This window comes from Natator depressus, chromosome 4 (genome assembly GCF_965152275.1).
Source record: "Natator depressus isolate rNatDep1 chromosome 4, rNatDep2.hap1, whole genome shotgun sequence".
NCBI lineage: Eukaryota > Metazoa > Chordata > Testudines > Cheloniidae > Natator > Natator depressus.
In genome coordinates, this window is record NC_134237.1 from 123,369,535 (window position 1) to 123,386,986 (window position 17,452).

Below are 17,452 nucleotides of genomic sequence, written 5' to 3' on the forward strand. Positions count from 1 at the left end.
ATAGACAAGACAAAGGGTGGGAGAAGGAAGTATCGTTGTCCCCATTTTAATGATAGGCCACTGAGGCACAGAGAGATTAAGCAATTTGCCCAACATCACAGGGAGTGTTTGGTAGAGCTGGAACTCAGTCCAGATCTTCAGAGTCCCAGGGCAGTTCTTTAACCACAAAGGCCATTCTTGCCCTCTGACAACTGAATATAGACTATAACTATCTTTTGTTGATTGGGCCAAATCCCATGGCCCTTACCGAAGAAAAACCGTCTCTGACTTCAAGGTGATTTATCAGACTAAAAAAGACCAAAACAAAAACCAGCAGGCTTTGTCTGATGGATTGGTATACTGCGTGTTTAGATATCACTACCAACTCCAAAGGCTTTCCACCAGTTATTCACATATACCACCACTTATTGCTCACCCACGCTACAAATATAACTGAGGACACAGTTTCAGCACAGTCAGCGTGTGTAGAGTGGAAGTGATTTAACTAAGCTAAAGCATTAGATGGTCAAAGACTGACCAAGCTACCAGGACATAGTTAGGTCCCAGCCATGCTACAACTCTGGGGCCTGATCCTGCACTTTTGAAATCAACTGCAGCTTTACCATTGACCTCAGTAAGTACAGGATCAAAACCTGTAATTGTGTTATAGCTAGGTCAGGGGACAACTGCGTTGTCACCATGTTCCCTGACAATTATATTTGTACCATATATGGGGACTTAGATGCAATCACTTGTGGGGTGGAATCCAACCTGCATACAACAGAACAGTAGCAAGAATGGACATTTTGTCCAGGACAAAGAAATTGATTCTTTTCATATTTGCTTTCCTACTTGAACAACAGAAATAGAAGTTTCTGGTCACATTGAGGATTATTTCTGGGTTTGCAATGGCCTAAAAGAACATACTGGGTTGTGATTTGGTCATATCTCTAAGCTGAGACATGTTGAGTCTTCTCATAACTTGGCTGGGAAAACCTACAGTAAGGAATCGCATTAGTGGTTCAACGGATGGCCTTACAAATCCTTTCTGAACCAATGGTGCATTTGCATGCTTCTGGAGACACTGTCTTTCCAATGAGATATAAAACTACGGTCCTGACCACCTGTGGTCTTGAACATGTAGAACGGCTCTTTGGCAGAGCTGTATGTTAGCCTCAGTTGCCAAACTCTAGTCTGGTTAATGAAATTCTGCCTACCTAGTTTTGTCCAATTTCATATGGATACAGTATTCTTCTTCACTTTCTGTCTTTAACTATTGTGTGGTATTGCTCTGCATCATTAAACGGCTGATACTTTTTCACCCCAAAGGTAGCTGCACTCAAGCAGTAGGTTGGCAAATTAATTCCTGTAAAGAGTGTAGGGACTTGTTTAATTCTACAGTAGGATTCTCTCCCTCCCCCAATGAACAGTAAATTAAATATTTACACATTTTTGAGAATACCTAAAAAAAAGTTTCAGGCATTTTTGCCAGGACTAACACATTCCATCTTCTGTATTATCCTACTCTAAATGCCTCCTTGTAAGGAGGATTTGTGTTTCAGTCACACTGAAGTACTGGATCACATGGTATTATTTCAGATACATAGTTCAATGTATTTTCTGGTATTATGGTACAGCCAGAAGCCTCAACCCAGATCAGAGCCCACTGTGCTAGGCACTCTACAAACGCATAGTACGAAACAGTCCCTGCTCCAACTGCTTTCAGTCCAAACAAAGATAACAAAAGGTAACCAAAAAGATGCATTATCTCCATTGTACAGATGGGGAACCGAGCCGCAGAGAGATCAAGTGACTTGCCTAAGGTCACACATGCAAACTGTGACACAGATGGGAACACAACCCAGGTCTCCCCTAAGCCCCGCTTCAGTGGCCTTAATCACAAAGGCCCAGATCCACAAAGGTATTTGTAATCAATGGAAAATTGCAGCCTAATTACCTTATGGATATGGACCTAAAATCCCTTCTCCAGAACACCAAACTACTGTATCAACCCCAATCCCTTTATTCAGGCACTGACACCAACCTCAACAAGCTGTCTGTTCATATACAACTATCTACTCTGTGGTTTTCCACCCACGCATCCTTGCCTGAGTTAATCAAGTAGCCCATGACCTTCTCTTTCAAATTCCTTCTTAAGACCCACATCTACCACCATAACTATAAATAAAAGTGAGTCAAAGACTAATTTATTTCTTCACTAAATAATACACATGTTGAAGTCACAGTACAAATCAATAAACACATCCAGGGACTTAGTTTCATTTTTGTCTGAGTTGTGCGTGCATGTGGTTTAGCGGGGGGAAGATTTCAAAACACTTTTGGGGACAGAGGTTTTATGGCTGGGTTTCTTTTGGCTTCAGATCCAAATAATGGTGTTATTTAATTGAATCAGTAGCCAAAACAAACGGCACTACAATCCTCCCCCCATCTTTGGTCTTTCTGGAGTCCCTATCTCCTTCTGCTGCCCCATCCACTTGACATGCCCCCTGCCCTCCATCTGATAATGATTGCAGCAGCAATGGGGGAAGGAAGAGGCAGCCCTATGAGTGTTCCCCTCCCTGAAATGCATTTGGCCAGTGAATGGCTAAAGAGCTGAATGGAGGCAGAGTTGAGGCCTCTGCTCAGCATGGTCATTCCGCTCTTCCCCACCCAATAGAGTTTGTGAGCATCAGCTGCTAGATTCTGAAACTGCTGTCTTCCCAATGAGCTGCCTCTGAGCAACAACTGACTGAAGAGGGGCAAGCTCAGCTGAGACTAGCTGATTCACTTCGAAGAAGAGAAAATTGTAAAGGGATTTTATGAAGTACCTGCAAATGCAAACCCTGGTCAAGATATTCAAATCTAGAGGTCTCAGTGTGAGCTGGTGGACAGAGAACCAGATCAAGACTCAGAAGATCTGGGATCTACTCCTGACTCTGGCTTGCTGGGTGACCATGGGCACCTCCTTTCTCTGTGCCTCAGTTTCTGTAGCATGGTGATGATACTGACCTCCTTTGTAAAGTGCCTGGAGATCTACTGATGAAAAGTCCCAAATATTATTATTATTATTAAATATAGGCCTCTAACTCCAAGCTAAGCGGATCTGTGGATGCCGAGAAACTTTGAAAAAAAAAAAAAATCCAGACACTTAATTTGGTGCTTAATTATAGATTTCAAGTGCCTAAAGTAAGGCACTTAATGAAAATTTTGACATTGATGTTTTAGGACTGACCTGGAACGGACATTGATGTTTTAGGACTGACCTGGAACGACCACTTCACATTCAGCCATGATTCAGCGGTTTCTCAGGACAAGCTGAAGGTGCCACAAGTACTCCTGTTCTTTTTGAGGACACAGAACAACACGGCTGCTACTCTGAAACCAGATATTTGTAGCAATTTTGTTTTGAAGGTTGGGGGGGGGGGGGAGAGGTTGGACAACATTTGCTAATTTTTACAAAACTTTTTTGCAATCACAGCAAATTTGCTCCTTTCCCTCTCTCACCTTTGGATTCTACCTCTGCAAAAGGGAACTAATGACATACATGCTGTGAGGCCCAAGTGTATCTGTAGTGTGAAGTGCTATTAGGCCTGTTAGTGGGAGTTCTGGGCTTCCATTCCTGTGGCTCATTTCTCTAGGCCTCCAGGGAACCATCTCCACCACATTTTGCAAGAAAGAGGCTCTCTGAGTTTTCAGTAAAAACACCTTTCATGAAAATCTGCTGTCTGGGCAGAAGGCGGCGGGGTGGGATGGGGGGGAGGCACGCAGGGAGGGGGAAGAGGAAGAACTGTGCGCTCATGCATAACAAACTGGCAAAAAATATTGCATTCACTTTGTACAGTAAGTGTTCTCCCAGCTCAATAGCAAGTTCTTTTTTATTTTTAACACAGCATTTATCAACTAATTTATGCACCTTGAGCTATCAACTCCTCCCAATTACTCATTAATCCCCAGCCTCAGTGTATTAACATTACTATTTCAGTTGGGGAACTTTTCTTTAAAACTTTATTCTTCTTTCATGAAGTGCTAAAGGACAGCTGTCTACTGTCAAAAAGCATGTGTATTCCAAGGCAGAGAGAAATACGGTTTTTACCAGTTCTAAAGCAGAAACACCAGCTACCAAAGGAAGATTAAAATATTTTCTTCTACCCCCCCCCCCCACCACAAAAAGCTTTATTCTTACAGACACAAATCACACAGATAGAAAGTGGATAGCGCTATGCCTAATTCCAGTTATTATTTTAATTAGAGACTGAGGTAATAAAGGATTTGTCTTTAGGTACGCATGCGACTTATTTCTATTGGGCTTTGTCCTTCCCCTTCATATTCTAGATTTAATCTCACAAGGTAAATTGCTCTGACCCAATGTGCTGATTCCTTATGGATTCAAGTACTGGTTAGTAACAACACATTTGCAATAGTGACCTATTCACAGACGTTTATAAAAATCAGGACTACTTCAGGACTACTGCAATCTCCAAATAAATGGTTAAAACACACGCTGGGAGAGGATTTCTAAGTCTCAGACTCCAAACTTAAAAAACCCAAAACAACACACCACACAAAAAAAAACAAAAACAAAAAAAAACAACTTTTCAGAAAACTCTCTTTGATACCCCATCAGCCTGTTTGTCTTCTAAACTCTGAGGAACTCTCCTTAGAGGGTACGCAATGTACCAGGCCTTCTCCATTGTACCACAGTTTATTCTAGCAGGAGGGACAGAGTGCCACCACATTCACTGATCTTCTGTTCCTATGCAAATTGCTACAGTATTTTTCACACTCCAAGTTCTGGAGAGGCTGGCCTCCTGCCTTCCAGTACGTGGACTGCCAGAGAGCAGTCTGAGCCCCGCCTCAATTACAGACCCCTGTGGTGGATTATTAACACTTTCCCTGTTGTATTGTGCTAACTTCAAATCACAGCAGAGGGTACTAATGCCATGCGACATTGATATGATGGAAACACACTGACATGAGAATCTTGCTAATATGACACTGACTGACATTCCTCTGATCCTGTCTCTCTCTCTCAGACTTCAAACCAAGAGTTACTGTAGGTCAAAACAATATTTGTGGCTTTGTCAGAATACTTTGCTTCAGCAGATTCAAACTGCAAGTAGTTATGGGGGCTGTGTCAAATCTAGATAAGAATTATAAAAATAAACAAATACAGCCACTGGCAAATCACAAGAATTCTTTCCCAATATCAAGGCACATTTCTGGAGAAACTGGAGTTTATGGAAGACCAAGGATCAACCAAACACTAAAAGCAGACAGTAAAAAAAAAAAAAAAAAAAAAAAAGGCACAAAAAACAAAACGCACGCACCACACACAGCTGGCTAGTATTATAAACTAATTTTTTTCTGCTTGGTACAATGTTTGGATCATTAGAATCCTTTCCAAACAATCCCTCCTTATGCTAAATAGCTGCTCATACTGTAATCTGTTAAAAGCTTGAGCCTGTTTTCTTTGAAAGTCAATGGGCATTTTCAGATGCAGAATTCAATGGGCACAGAATCAGGCCCATGTTTGTGTTTTACCAGGCAGGACCTACAAGCTGGCAATACAGAAAGCTTCAAAAAACAAAAACACACACACCATGGAACAAGCTGACAAAACTTGCCTCTGACAGAGCTGTAGAGGCTCCACAACCAAATGTCAAGAGTATTGTAAAAAACACTATAGAGCTCCTCAGTTCATAGTCAGCCAAATCCTGAGATCCTTACTTTGGGACCAGCCTTGTCCCATAGTTCTGCACAGGGAGAGGGCCCTCTACATGCTGCAGTCCCCCTTCTGCATGAAAAAGTGTGTGTGGGGGGGGAGAGGGGGTGTTGGCAACCTCCACAACAGCATTTCCTCCTTTCCCCAGCTGACTGCATGCAGGTCCAACACTCATGCGAAGAAGTGAGTGGTCCAGAAGGGATGCACATTATCCCTCCAGCACCCATGTGGACCTCAGAGCAGAAATGTAACATATCCTTAGGCTGCATTACTCTGTCGTGCTCTGGTCCATCCTCCCACAGTTAGAATCCCCCCTGTAAAAGCACTCTCGGGAGCAGCTGCTGGCTGGGGAAGCCTGGGGGCTGGGGCTGGAGGGGGGCAAATGGAGATCTTGTTCCTTAACAGAGCTCAGGTGGGGCTGAGTGCGGGGAGCTGTGTGTGTGTGGAAGTTTTTTTTTTTCCCTCAGGCCGCTCCTGTGGGTTTTCAGGTCCTCAGATCGAACTTGGTTCCTGCTCAGGAAATTCCCCCCTGACCTCAATGAGGGAGTTTACTTGAATGGGGGGGGGAAAAAAAAAAATCGAATAAACTGAGGGTCTTAGCCCAATAATACTACCTAGCATTTTCACAGCTCCCTGACTGCATGTTGGCTCAACTCAAAACTCTTAGGGCTGGTCTACACTGAAGAGTTCCTGGCTAGGGGTGTGAAAAATCCACTGACCTAATTCCTGGTGTAGACAGTGCTAGGTTAACAGAAGAATTCTTCTGGTCCGCCTAGACACCCCTCCCATCACTACAGTGAGTGTCTACACCAGTGTTTTAAGTGTAGACATAGCCTGAAACTCTAGACATTTATCATCATTTGCTCTACTACAACAGGATATTGGACCAAACTCCCTGGCTTAACGGCTGGGCTACCCATACAGAAATTGTACTAATTTCAGTAAATCACTGTGCTCAAATTGTGTATAGACTGGTCCCTAGTCTTAGATCATGAATGCACACTACTAAGCGTTCAGCTTTTGGCCAGAAGTGTAACATATGTTGAAACTCATCATCAAGCAACAAGAGTTTGAAATCTATTCTTCTGACCCCAAATTCCCATGTATCACTGCACAGTACACCATGAAAAGCCACAATTTGCTTATCCTCCTAAGAGTCTCAAATTTGAGTTGCTGAAATTGCCGTCACACCTGGTTGCCTTTGGTGAAAGAAAGAGAAAATAAAGACAAGCTGCCATATGTCAACCTGAGGTTTTAAGATCAGTAATGTGTTCACTGGTGTAAACTACACTATGCTATATTTCATGGTGGTTTTTTTTAGTGAGCATTACCTTACAACACCCACATGAACTATAATTTGTGAAACTTTACATTGAGTTAAAGGTATAGATCCTGGAACACAGATCTGTTCCAAATGAATCAATTGGAAAGTTCCCATTGCCTTGGTGACCATGACTGAGACGCTTCTTTAAACTAATACTTGAAAAAACCCTCTACAATGCAGGTCCAAGATTTAATGCAACATCTAAATAATTACTGTCTTCAACAAATTCTATAGCTTTCCCTTGGTTTTATTTTTTGAAACAAAACCAAACAAAAAAATCAAATCTCATACTAGCTGCTGCGCCGTAGCAAATACCCTAACCTTCATACTAATCCAGTTCTTCTGAAACTAAACCAGTGTTTCCAGTGGAGAAGTGTTTCCTATTTTAAAATGTTTTGATTTTTGAAGTTGAAGCTTTGATATACTATGCAACTTGAGTCTCACAGCAAATACAACACCTGGCCAGTCTCAGTACTCCTCAGTGTTATAATACTCCTTCAGATAGTTTATCAGAAGGACAGGGCAGGTTTACAACTGATTACCTTTCACATTTTAACTACCAAGTTTACCCAAGGTTTTACTGTGGTCTTATCTCAGAATTCTTGTTTGTTTTTGATATTACAGAAACTTCCTGGTTATTCAAGCCAAGTTTGTGTTCTTTAGAGGGCAGCACAGAATGAATATCACATTCTCAGCAACAATGAAGCCCCTTCTTCACAAACACACAGCACAGCACCTTCAAACAGTGTCCACAGCATTTGCTAACTATAAGCTGAAAGTGCATCAGAAAGAGGGGAACAGTGAAGATAGTTATAACTCAGACAAAATTATACACCAGGGTTTTCATAAGGGCTCCAGATGTACAACCAACAGACAGGAGTGAAAATTAAAGTGATAAGCATACATAGCACTCAAGGTACAGCTTGCACGGGCAATAGAACTCAGATATGCATGAGGAAAAGTGCACATTCAAAGTGCAAAAGATTATCTAAGGCTCTTTTTGCAGTGTAGAGGCTTGCAGTCTCTAAGATACTTTACATGTCTGCAGCATAGATATCCCTTGTATAATGAAAAAAGAAAAGGAGTGCTTGTGGCACCTTAGAGACTAACCAATTTATTTGAGCATAAGCTTTCGTGAGCTACAGCTCACTTCATCGGATGCAACCCAAAAGCTTATGCTCAAATAAATTGGTTAGTCTCTAAGGTGCCACAAGTACTCCTTTTCTTTTTGTGAATACAGACTAACACGGCTGCTACTCTGAAACTTGTATAATGATTCTATCTCAAGAGTTTTCACTTGGGGTGCTGGATATTCACACTTGGGCTTGGGCTGGAGCGCCCATTTACACACACACTGTGAATGGATTTGTTGAATTGCAGTCTAATAATCTGTAGAAAGGGAGTATGTCGAATTTTTATGAAGTTGCCTTCCTCTTTGGCATTCAGCCTGGTGCATGGAGGAGACTAAGGTTTATAAACTAAACAGTATTAAAAAGAAATGTAAAAGGGGAAGCTGAGAAAGTGCCATCTGACACAGCTACCGAGCAGCTTTAAGGGTCTAGATTTATTCGTGGGTTGTTGTTTTGTTTTGGATTTGAGAGAGAGAAGACAACAGAACAGTGTGGAAAGCTATACAAACACATTCACGCAACACTGACAAAGGATCAGTTACAAGCACTTGCCAGTGGAAAAACTGTTATGGGTACTTAATGGAGTCAGGAAACAGGGAATACTACAGATCAATACGGTTTAAATAAGCTGCCTGGCTATCAGATTCAGCCTAGCTGAGAGAAAGTAGTCACATTGCCAGACATTGGTCATTTTTATCCCATTTTATGGTAGTAATTTTTTCCAGGATTAGAATATTCTACACTTTATAGTACTGGTTACCCAATCAGCAGAGGATCAATGTAATTATACTGTGTAAAACAATAAGCATGCTGGACCCTGATCCTACAAAAACTTGACTGCAGCGAGCACTAGTCACATGCAAAAATTAAAGTACCTGCATAAATCTTTGAAAGATTTATACCCATAATCAGGTCGCTTTGCCTGGGTACTTGCCTGCCTCCTCAAGATATCCAGAGTCTGATTCCCATCTCAAACTGTTTTCACTTTGGTATAATTTGAGTAAAATCAGTGGAATCTCACTTAATTCTACCTGGTCAAAAAAACTGGGGAAAAATCTATCCTGGATTTTGGATTTGATATTCCAATTAAATTTGTCAAAAATTCTGAATTTGGTACATGACTGCCAGCTCTACCCCGGCTTATGCCAGTAACACCTCAGAGCAAAAGCATGTTTGTATCCCTAGGGCACTCTCACCATGTATATTAAAGGTATCAACACCTAAGCTACAAAATCAAGGATAGATAGCTTTGTTTCCCATTTCAAGAAGTCTTTGGGCGGTTTGATAAGATCTATACAACATTCAATACTGTAGATTAAAATGATTGTCACAGAAAGATATTTTAGTGGGTCTTGCCTTTACCTTATCCCAAAATATTGTTTAGTTAATGTCTTCAATTCTAAACTGTTTCCTGGTTAGCAGTATGTACCTTTACGAGTGGTTCAGTAAACTTTTAAAGGAGTTCATAATAGTTAAATCTTCGTAACTGTTAGAAACAGAGAACTGGGGCACTTTCATTTATTTTTAGGTTCTGTATCTGAAGTAGCAGATAGATGCATTGAAGTTCTGTGAAGGGGAAAAAGAATGTAGTATTTTCTAATACCACATTTTACGCCAAAGTTCTACTCATTCATTGGATAGAGAAAGAAGAGTTTAGTGTTACAGTGTGTACTGAGACTAAACTCCCATTCATTTAAATGGAAGTTTCATCCTAGAATGGACTGCAGGACTGGACCCCAAAGAGAAAGAGTGCAGATTTGGAAATTTCCTCTTCAGGAAATTACTTGAACACAAGTTTAAGTGCCACCAACTTCAATGGTACTTAAGCACATGCTTAACTTTAAGTGCATGCTTAAGCACCCTTCCTGAATATGGATGCTTTCCTGAATTGGGGTGAAATTTTGAGAGATGGACCCATGGAAGTTATCCTAATGGTCAAGCAGGCTCATTTTAATTGCATCAGCTAATTTGCAGATTGACACTTCTCTTCACAATTTTTAGATTTACACTTATCCCAGCTTGTTAGCATCCTCATTTACTATTTGTTAATGAAGGCTTCAAAAAAACAAAAACAAAACAAAAAAATCAAACCAACCAACCACAGGCTTAATCCAGGCTCCTGCTAAATCTACAGACACAGAAACGCTGACGTGTACAAGTCCAGCATCAAGTCTGTTAACACTCTGCACTCAACAGATTTGCCAACTCACTCCTTGCTCTTTAAAGGATATGGTGCAAAACTCTCATCATCTGTTACTAATGCCTTGTTAATTTATGATTCAGTGAAATACGCTAATCTTAACATATACATTTCATTTTTTTAAAATTGTTACTACTGCAAAAGGACTAAATGAATCTATTAAGCTGAAGAAGTATGATTAGATATACTCTTCAAAACAGCACATTATAAAGAATTTTAGGTCTGAATTACAAAGTAGAGAATGACACTAATTTGTATGTGACACAGTTTTATAGTTCCTTTAAAAATACCTTTAAGAGACTGTGTAAAAGCTGACCATCACTATAGACATTATGCGTGTCCATTAAAACTCACAATAATGCAGTTAAATTTCATGGTGGACTCTGGAACACAGTCACAATAAAACAAAATGACCATCAACCTAGATAATTATGTCCTAGACTATGTATCCTCAGCTAGTTTGAAGCTGGGAAGGATAAAGGAAAACAAACTTGTTATTAGCTGTTTGAAGACAATAACAAACCAAGTATGCCATCAGTATTTCAAACTGGAGAAGTTGCAGGAGACCATTAATATTCAAATATCAATGGTAAGTTCAAACCAAAATCGCACTTTTTGGGGGGCTTGGAAAAGTGACTATTTGGAGCAGTACAGTAACTTTCACTAACTGTTCGCAAGGACTTGATCAAATGCAACAACTACACTACACTAAACTTCAGTTCCACTGACAGATTTGATGGCTTTTTTCCTCTCTCTCACACACATGCAAACTTCTTTCTTGATGTAAAATTTCTAGCTCAAAGTGCTATTCAGATGAATAGAGATCTAATATGTAGAGAAATTTCCCTTTCTAATATGATGTGCGTGTGTCATATCTCTCTCTCTCTCTCACACACACACACACGGCTGATATGAAAGATAAGCACAACTGAGGCAGGACAGCCTGCAGAAGTATTTAAAGTGAAATGTTGTTATTTCTATCAATCCGTTCCCTAACAATGCAACTAGCATTACTTGACATTCACAGATCGTGCGAAGTAATATCTTTATCCTAATACTAATGCAAATTGGAAGGGCTTTTTTTATATTGATGTCTATTCTGTGGCTGCTGAATAGAGTGACCGCATGTTCAAGGCAGCAAAGGAGTTCACTGACCTCCCTAATCATCTCTGTCATAGCCAGTGAATGACAAACACATTCAATTCTGCCTTGCCTCTCTACTTTCATTCATAAAAAAAAAATTGACATTGTTCTTCCTGCAGCAGCCCGAGAAAGGGAGAGAAGAGAAACTCAGCCTAGATGAGGCCCCTAGTGTTTTCAGTTTGGATTCTATTCAGCAACAACCCCGCCATCTGCCTTCTTCCTGCCAACAGCAGAACACCTCCCTGTGGAGATGTTAAAACTTGCACCCCCTCCACCTCCACTAATAGCTAGTATTCATATTAGCAAACATACACATACCTCTAGAATGCCTCCCTTCAATGTGTGTTTTATGTAGCTGAGCATAGGCACAAAGCAGTAGCTGTTACAGCCTTCACAGCCCCGTGTGGAGAATTAGATCACTAGGGAAAAATCCTTCCAAGCCCCTTTATGGAAAATAAGGCTTTAGACTGTAAACGCGAAAGCTAGTGAACAACAACCTTCAGTAATGAGCCAATACCCATGACCCATTTGACTAGGAGAAAGAATTTGCTTTTTGCCATTCAATTTAAAGATTGAAAAGTAAAACATGTTTTTACTTGGCTCCAACTGTTTATATTCTTTATACAGTTTCTTTTGCAGAATCTTTTTCCAAAATAAGGGCGCCCTGTACATTCAAAATAGGTCCCTTACCCTTGAGTGACCAGCCAATTAATCATCATTACAAGCCAACCAAAAATTCTCACTCCATATTTCAGATGTCAGAAGCTTCTGTCTCATTTTAGTGGCTTTGTACATGTACCTGTTTTCCCCAAGATCAGCTGTTGCTGTTACATTTTGCACATCAACATGATGTATGTCAAAAACACCGCTATTTTCAACAACTGAAACCAACGGAGAAATATTTTAAAATATGCTCTACCTTAGAAGCACTCAGCTGGGGCCTAATCCGGCCCCATCTGAAGTTGTATAGCTGTTTCAGCATTGATTTCAGCAGGATCAGAAGCGTGTCATTACTTTTAAAAGCTAACATGGTAAAAATAGACTTGCACGTAGAATTTTCACCACCAACTTTGGAAATTCCACAGTGTAACTTAGCTCTTCGACACATCAGCGTAGGACCATTTTCTTTAACCACTTACAGTCTAGCAACACGCTGGAAGCCATTGATTGTGCATCATTTGATATATTTCAAATGCCATCCTATTAACTTAAAATGCAAGCCTGGTTGCTTTAAAGAACAGAACATTACCATGGTAAAATAGTGCCATGGGCTGCAAACTGAGATCTCAGTTTGTGGGTATAAATCCAGAGTGGAGGCAATGGGGGCACTCCCGATTTATCCTGGTGTTACTGAGAACAGAATTTGGCTCAAACAGGCCAAAAAACAAAACAAAAAGACTAAAACAGGAAAAAATCTGGACTACTAAATTGAGTGAACTCCTGAAAAGCTCACTAGCACAGGCTGCTCTTGTTTCCTCTTAAAACACCATATTCAGCTGCTTTGACAAAGTAGCTGAGATGTTGCCCCATAAATCAATTATTTTGGCTGTGAAAAATGAGCCAAATGAGTTACACTAAGAATCTAGTGTTTTATTAGTACTTTCTTGAAAACAAAACCAACCCCCAGTGTGATTTATAGCTTTAACCAAAAGGGGTATGGAAGTAAAGCCCCCACCTCCCAGCCTCCACGAAGCACATTTATTCCCCTGTCACTTTTTTGGCGAACATGCTTCAAACCCTTTCCTGAACAATGGAAACTTTCTGTTTGGTGCATGGAACCTTTAAAAAAAGAGAGAGACGACCTTCCATTAAAGGCCTCTGAAAAATAAACAGACTCAGGTAGCAGCTGAGGCATATCGGAGCGACACCAATTTTAAACATTCCGTATATTTTTAAAACAGCTTTTGTCCTGTATGTTAACTTTGCTCACTGATTACGTTAATGTTTCACTTGAGAAGGATAGTTACTGGATTCCCATAAACACTTTCTTTCTCCCTCTCAATATGTTCACAATTCAGCACACATTATTTCATGACTTAAATAAAAAAAAAAGAACCACGATTCTGGTTTTATCCCTGCAAAGTGTACTTGCACACACACACACAAATATATAGAGAGACATTTTAAATTAATACAGAATAAGAGGTATGGTGTCCATGTAACTATCTTTGCTTTTCCAAGCTCTGATTAGTAATTTTGACATGAACCAAATCCGTAACAGCGGTACATGTCATGATTCCAGCCAGCAAGCAAAACAAGCCCCCTCGCTAAACGAGACCACTTTTAATAACTGTTTTTGCTCACTATTTTCCTAGTCTCTGTAAGCAAAAATCCAACTACAAAGCAAACACTACAAAGTGCATGGGACACATTTCACAAGACGAATAGATCATGAGGGCATGTTTGAAGAGTGGATTTGTACAGTATTTCTAACTGAAGTTTAAATCCTAACCTTGGACTCCAATATTTAAAACATCATGATAGTCACTCTATGTGAGTTTAAAAGGTGCTTATATTTCTTGCTAACTAGAATTTTAGTGGGCGTGGCTCTTTATAAATAAAGATTATCATTTATACAGTCTAGCCCTCTCCATCACTCTGCTGAGGATGGGCATATATTCACTTTATCTGTGGGCCACCTTTGTCACAATGCTCTTAAGCAGCTACCCAAAAAAAAAAACCTGGCTGTCAACTGAAAGTCAAATTCAATGTTACTGGAAACCCTGTTTACGATTAAAAATCACCTTTTAGGACAGGGGGTTGGTTGGCTGGTATAGGTGGAACTTACTGCAGTTTTAGTATATCTTAATTTTTACCCCTTGAAGAGCCTCAGTTATCAATTAATGTAGTAACACCAGTTCTCATTGGTGTGCCCATGCAGATGAAGGTGGCCGGAAAAACAAAACACCAACAACTTTTCTGATGAAGTGAGCTGTAGCTCATGAAAACTTATGCTCAGATAAATTGGTTAGTCTCTAGGGTGCCACAAGTCCTCCTGTTCTTTTTACTTTGGAACTGTGTTGCCAAAACAATGCACCTGCAAAGCTGTGCAGCTCAGATGCACTCAACAGTTTGCACTCCTGCTGCCTTAACGTTTACATTTCGTTTGCCTGGGAGAACACCAGGATTGCAATTGCACAAGGAGATGGAAGTCTTGTGCATTTATCATGACTGCTGGTGAAGTAAGCGGGCAAAGCAACAAGGATTCCTTGGAGATTTGTCCCCATTCCCCCTCCCCTGGAAGATTGCAAGAGCAAACCCAACCGCTGGATGGGACCGGTACCAACATTCACAGCACCCAGCATCCTGTACAGCTGCCCTTACCTGTTGGTTTCCGAGTGATCCTGTCTTCTAGGTCTGAGATGGGCAGCCTGGCTTCTGGGAGGCTGCTGACAGTCACCACCAGGTAAAAGCAAAAGAAGGCACCCCACGCAGCAATCATTCCTCTGGCAACGCTCGGAGAAAGCAGAGTAGTATGAAAACTGCCCCAGCCAGCCTCAGACATCCTCCGGCCGCATGCTGTCCCTTCCCCGGGGTCCCGGCTGCGATGGGGATCACTGCTGCACCACCACAACCAAGGCTCTGCCACAAGAGTGAGAGACGCGCCCAGACCGGTGAGTCTCAGGGAGCAGCACCGCAGAATTAAAGCAACAGACTTTCTCTTTCACGTGAAAGCGTTGCGATCTGCAGCCGCGTCTTCTTTTAAGCGCAGAAGTTGCAGGACTGTTATTAAAAATACCACCCGATTAACAGCTTTCCGGGGTACACGAGTTTGCAAGCCACGCAAAAGCTACTTCACTGATCTGCTTTATCACGTACTAACGGGGCAATCTCCTGAAACACCGCCGCCACAGTTCATCGGCGTTGTGTACCCAAGATGCAAGCCACTTAAAGACACCAGCTCGTTTGCTTTTTAGCGGTGTGTAAAAACTACCTTAGACTTTTGTGTGTCAACGCTGCAATCTGTCCTTTTCTTTTAAAGGCAAATCTGCTTCTCTACTTTTTTTTTTTTAATGCACAGAAGTTGCACTCGGTTGTCTTTCTTTCCCTGTTTACCAGCTTTCCATTTTTGCGGCCCAATACAGCAAAGGTAAATGTAACCCAATCAAGCTGCGCTCTGCCTTGTTCTTAAAATGTGCAAATGAAACCTCCATCCCCATCCCGCTCCCCTCCCGTTTCGGAAGGTCTCTAGAGAGGGCTACACTGCAACGAGCTGGCTCGGGCTGCATCTCTCGCCGCAGAACAAGCACAACCAGGAGCCGCGAGGCGACAGAGAGGCGCTGCGAGCTCTCGCACGTCCCTGGGAAACTTTTCTTTTTCATTCCCTTTGAAAAACAAGCCCGCAAGTCCCAGGCAAGAGCCCAGCAACCCCCTGCCAGGCGCAGCGATGCGCTTCCTCCATCTCTGCAAAGCAGCCCCGGGGGCTTCGCCTAGGGATCCCCGGGGCTGACGGGCTGCAGCCCCTTCGCCAGCTAGTGCAAGGAGCTGGGGGGTCCCTGCCAGCACCCCCCCCTTACCGGCTGCAATGCAGGCCCCCCAAAGGGAGATCGAGCCGGCCCTGGGAGGGGGCCGCTCAGAGCCCCCGAGGGAGCGGAGCTGCCCCCCGACGCAGCGCCCCAGGGCGCCCGGCGGCGGCTGCCCTGCCCAGCCCGCTGCCTCTCCAGCGCCCGCTGCCAGCGGGCAGGGACGGTGCCCCGCGCTCCCGCTGCAGCCCGAGCCCGGCTGTTCGCGGGTCACCTACCTGCCCGAGTCCCGCGGCAGCCCCCGGCGCTCCCTGCCCCGGCACCGCCTGCTCATGGAGCCGCCGCCGCTGCCGCCTCTTCCCTCCCGCAGCCCCAGCGCGTCTGAGCCGGCCGCCTGGCCGCTCGCAGGGGAGCAGCCGCCGCGCTGACCCCGCCTCCCCCCGCCCGGCTGCCAGGCCGGGGGTGGGGCGGCTCCTCCCCACGCCCCGGCCCCCGAGCAGGGGGCGGCTCCTCCCCTCCGCGCCAGCCCGTCTGCCCCCGGGCCCGCAGCCCGGCCCGGCTCGGCTCCCTCCGGCCGGGCAGGGCACGTGGGGCCGCAGCCGTCAGAGCCCGGCCAGTGAGTCAGCGGCGGTGCCCTGAAAGAGGGGTTCGCAGCAAGAGCATTGCGTCACTTGTAATGCAAGAGGTGCTGGGGAGCAAGCCACTTTTTTCATTCATAACTGAGGCGGCAAGCCCGGAGGTGCCGGGGCTATGAACTGCCAAGCCCGGAGGTGCCCGGGCTAGGAACTGCCAAGCCTGGCCCTGGCACAAATTAAGCGCTGGGCAAGACGCTGACTTCAGAGCCCTCCCAGCTTGGGGAGAGTTTGGGTCTGCCCCTCTGCCCCCAACTCCAGTCCCGGAGCATGTGCTGGACCAGAACCCAGATCCCAACGGCCCTGAACGAGTTGGTTTGGAAACACGGAGCAGAGAGCTAGACTGTTAAGCTCCCTCTCAGAGACAGCAAGCAGAGTGCCACATCTCTGGGGACCCCTGAAACTGGAATGGACATAGCCCTGCAAAATATGCTATGAGGAACAGTCCTGCACTGCTGGGGTGATGGACTAGAGCCGTGGCTCTCACCCTTTCCAGACTACTGTACCCCTTTCAGGAGTCTGATTGGTCTTGTGTACCCCCAAGCTACACCTCACTTAAATACTTCTGTATGTGCTTACAGAATCAGACATAACAATACAAAAGTGTCAACTGTACACTATTACTGAAAAATTGTTTACTTCCTCATTTTTACCATTTAATTATAAAATAAATCAATTGGAATATATTGTACTTACCATTCAGAGTACAGAATATAGAGCAGTATAAACTAGTCATTGTCTGTATGAAATTTTAGTTTGCACTGACTCCTCTAGTGCTTTTTATGTAGCATGTTGTTAAACTAGGCAAATATCTACATGAGTTGATGTACCCCCTGGAAGTCCTCTGCATACCTCCAGA

General features: G+C 43.2%; 1 protein-coding gene across 5 annotated transcripts in view; it reads right to left on the reverse strand.

Moving 5' to 3' along the window:
* FGFR3 (fibroblast growth factor receptor 3) overlaps positions 1-16,346 on the reverse strand; it is a 75,417-nt gene extending 59,071 nt beyond the window's left edge. For 4 of the 5 annotated variants that reach the window (XM_074951832.1, XM_074951831.1, XM_074951830.1 and 1 more), the window contains exons 1-2: positions 16,240-16,340; positions 14,823-15,221 (exon numbers count right to left, since the gene is read on the reverse strand). In XM_074951832.1, the coding sequence (XP_074807933.1) occupies positions 14,823-15,003 (181 nt within the window). In that variant the 5' untranslated portion in view covers positions 15,004-15,221; positions 16,240-16,340. Of the gene's footprint in view, positions 1-14,822; positions 15,222-16,239 lie in introns of all 5 variants that reach the window. The other variant, XM_074951829.1, reaches the window with a different exon arrangement.
* Between the last annotated feature and the right edge of the window lie 1,106 nt (positions 16,347-17,452).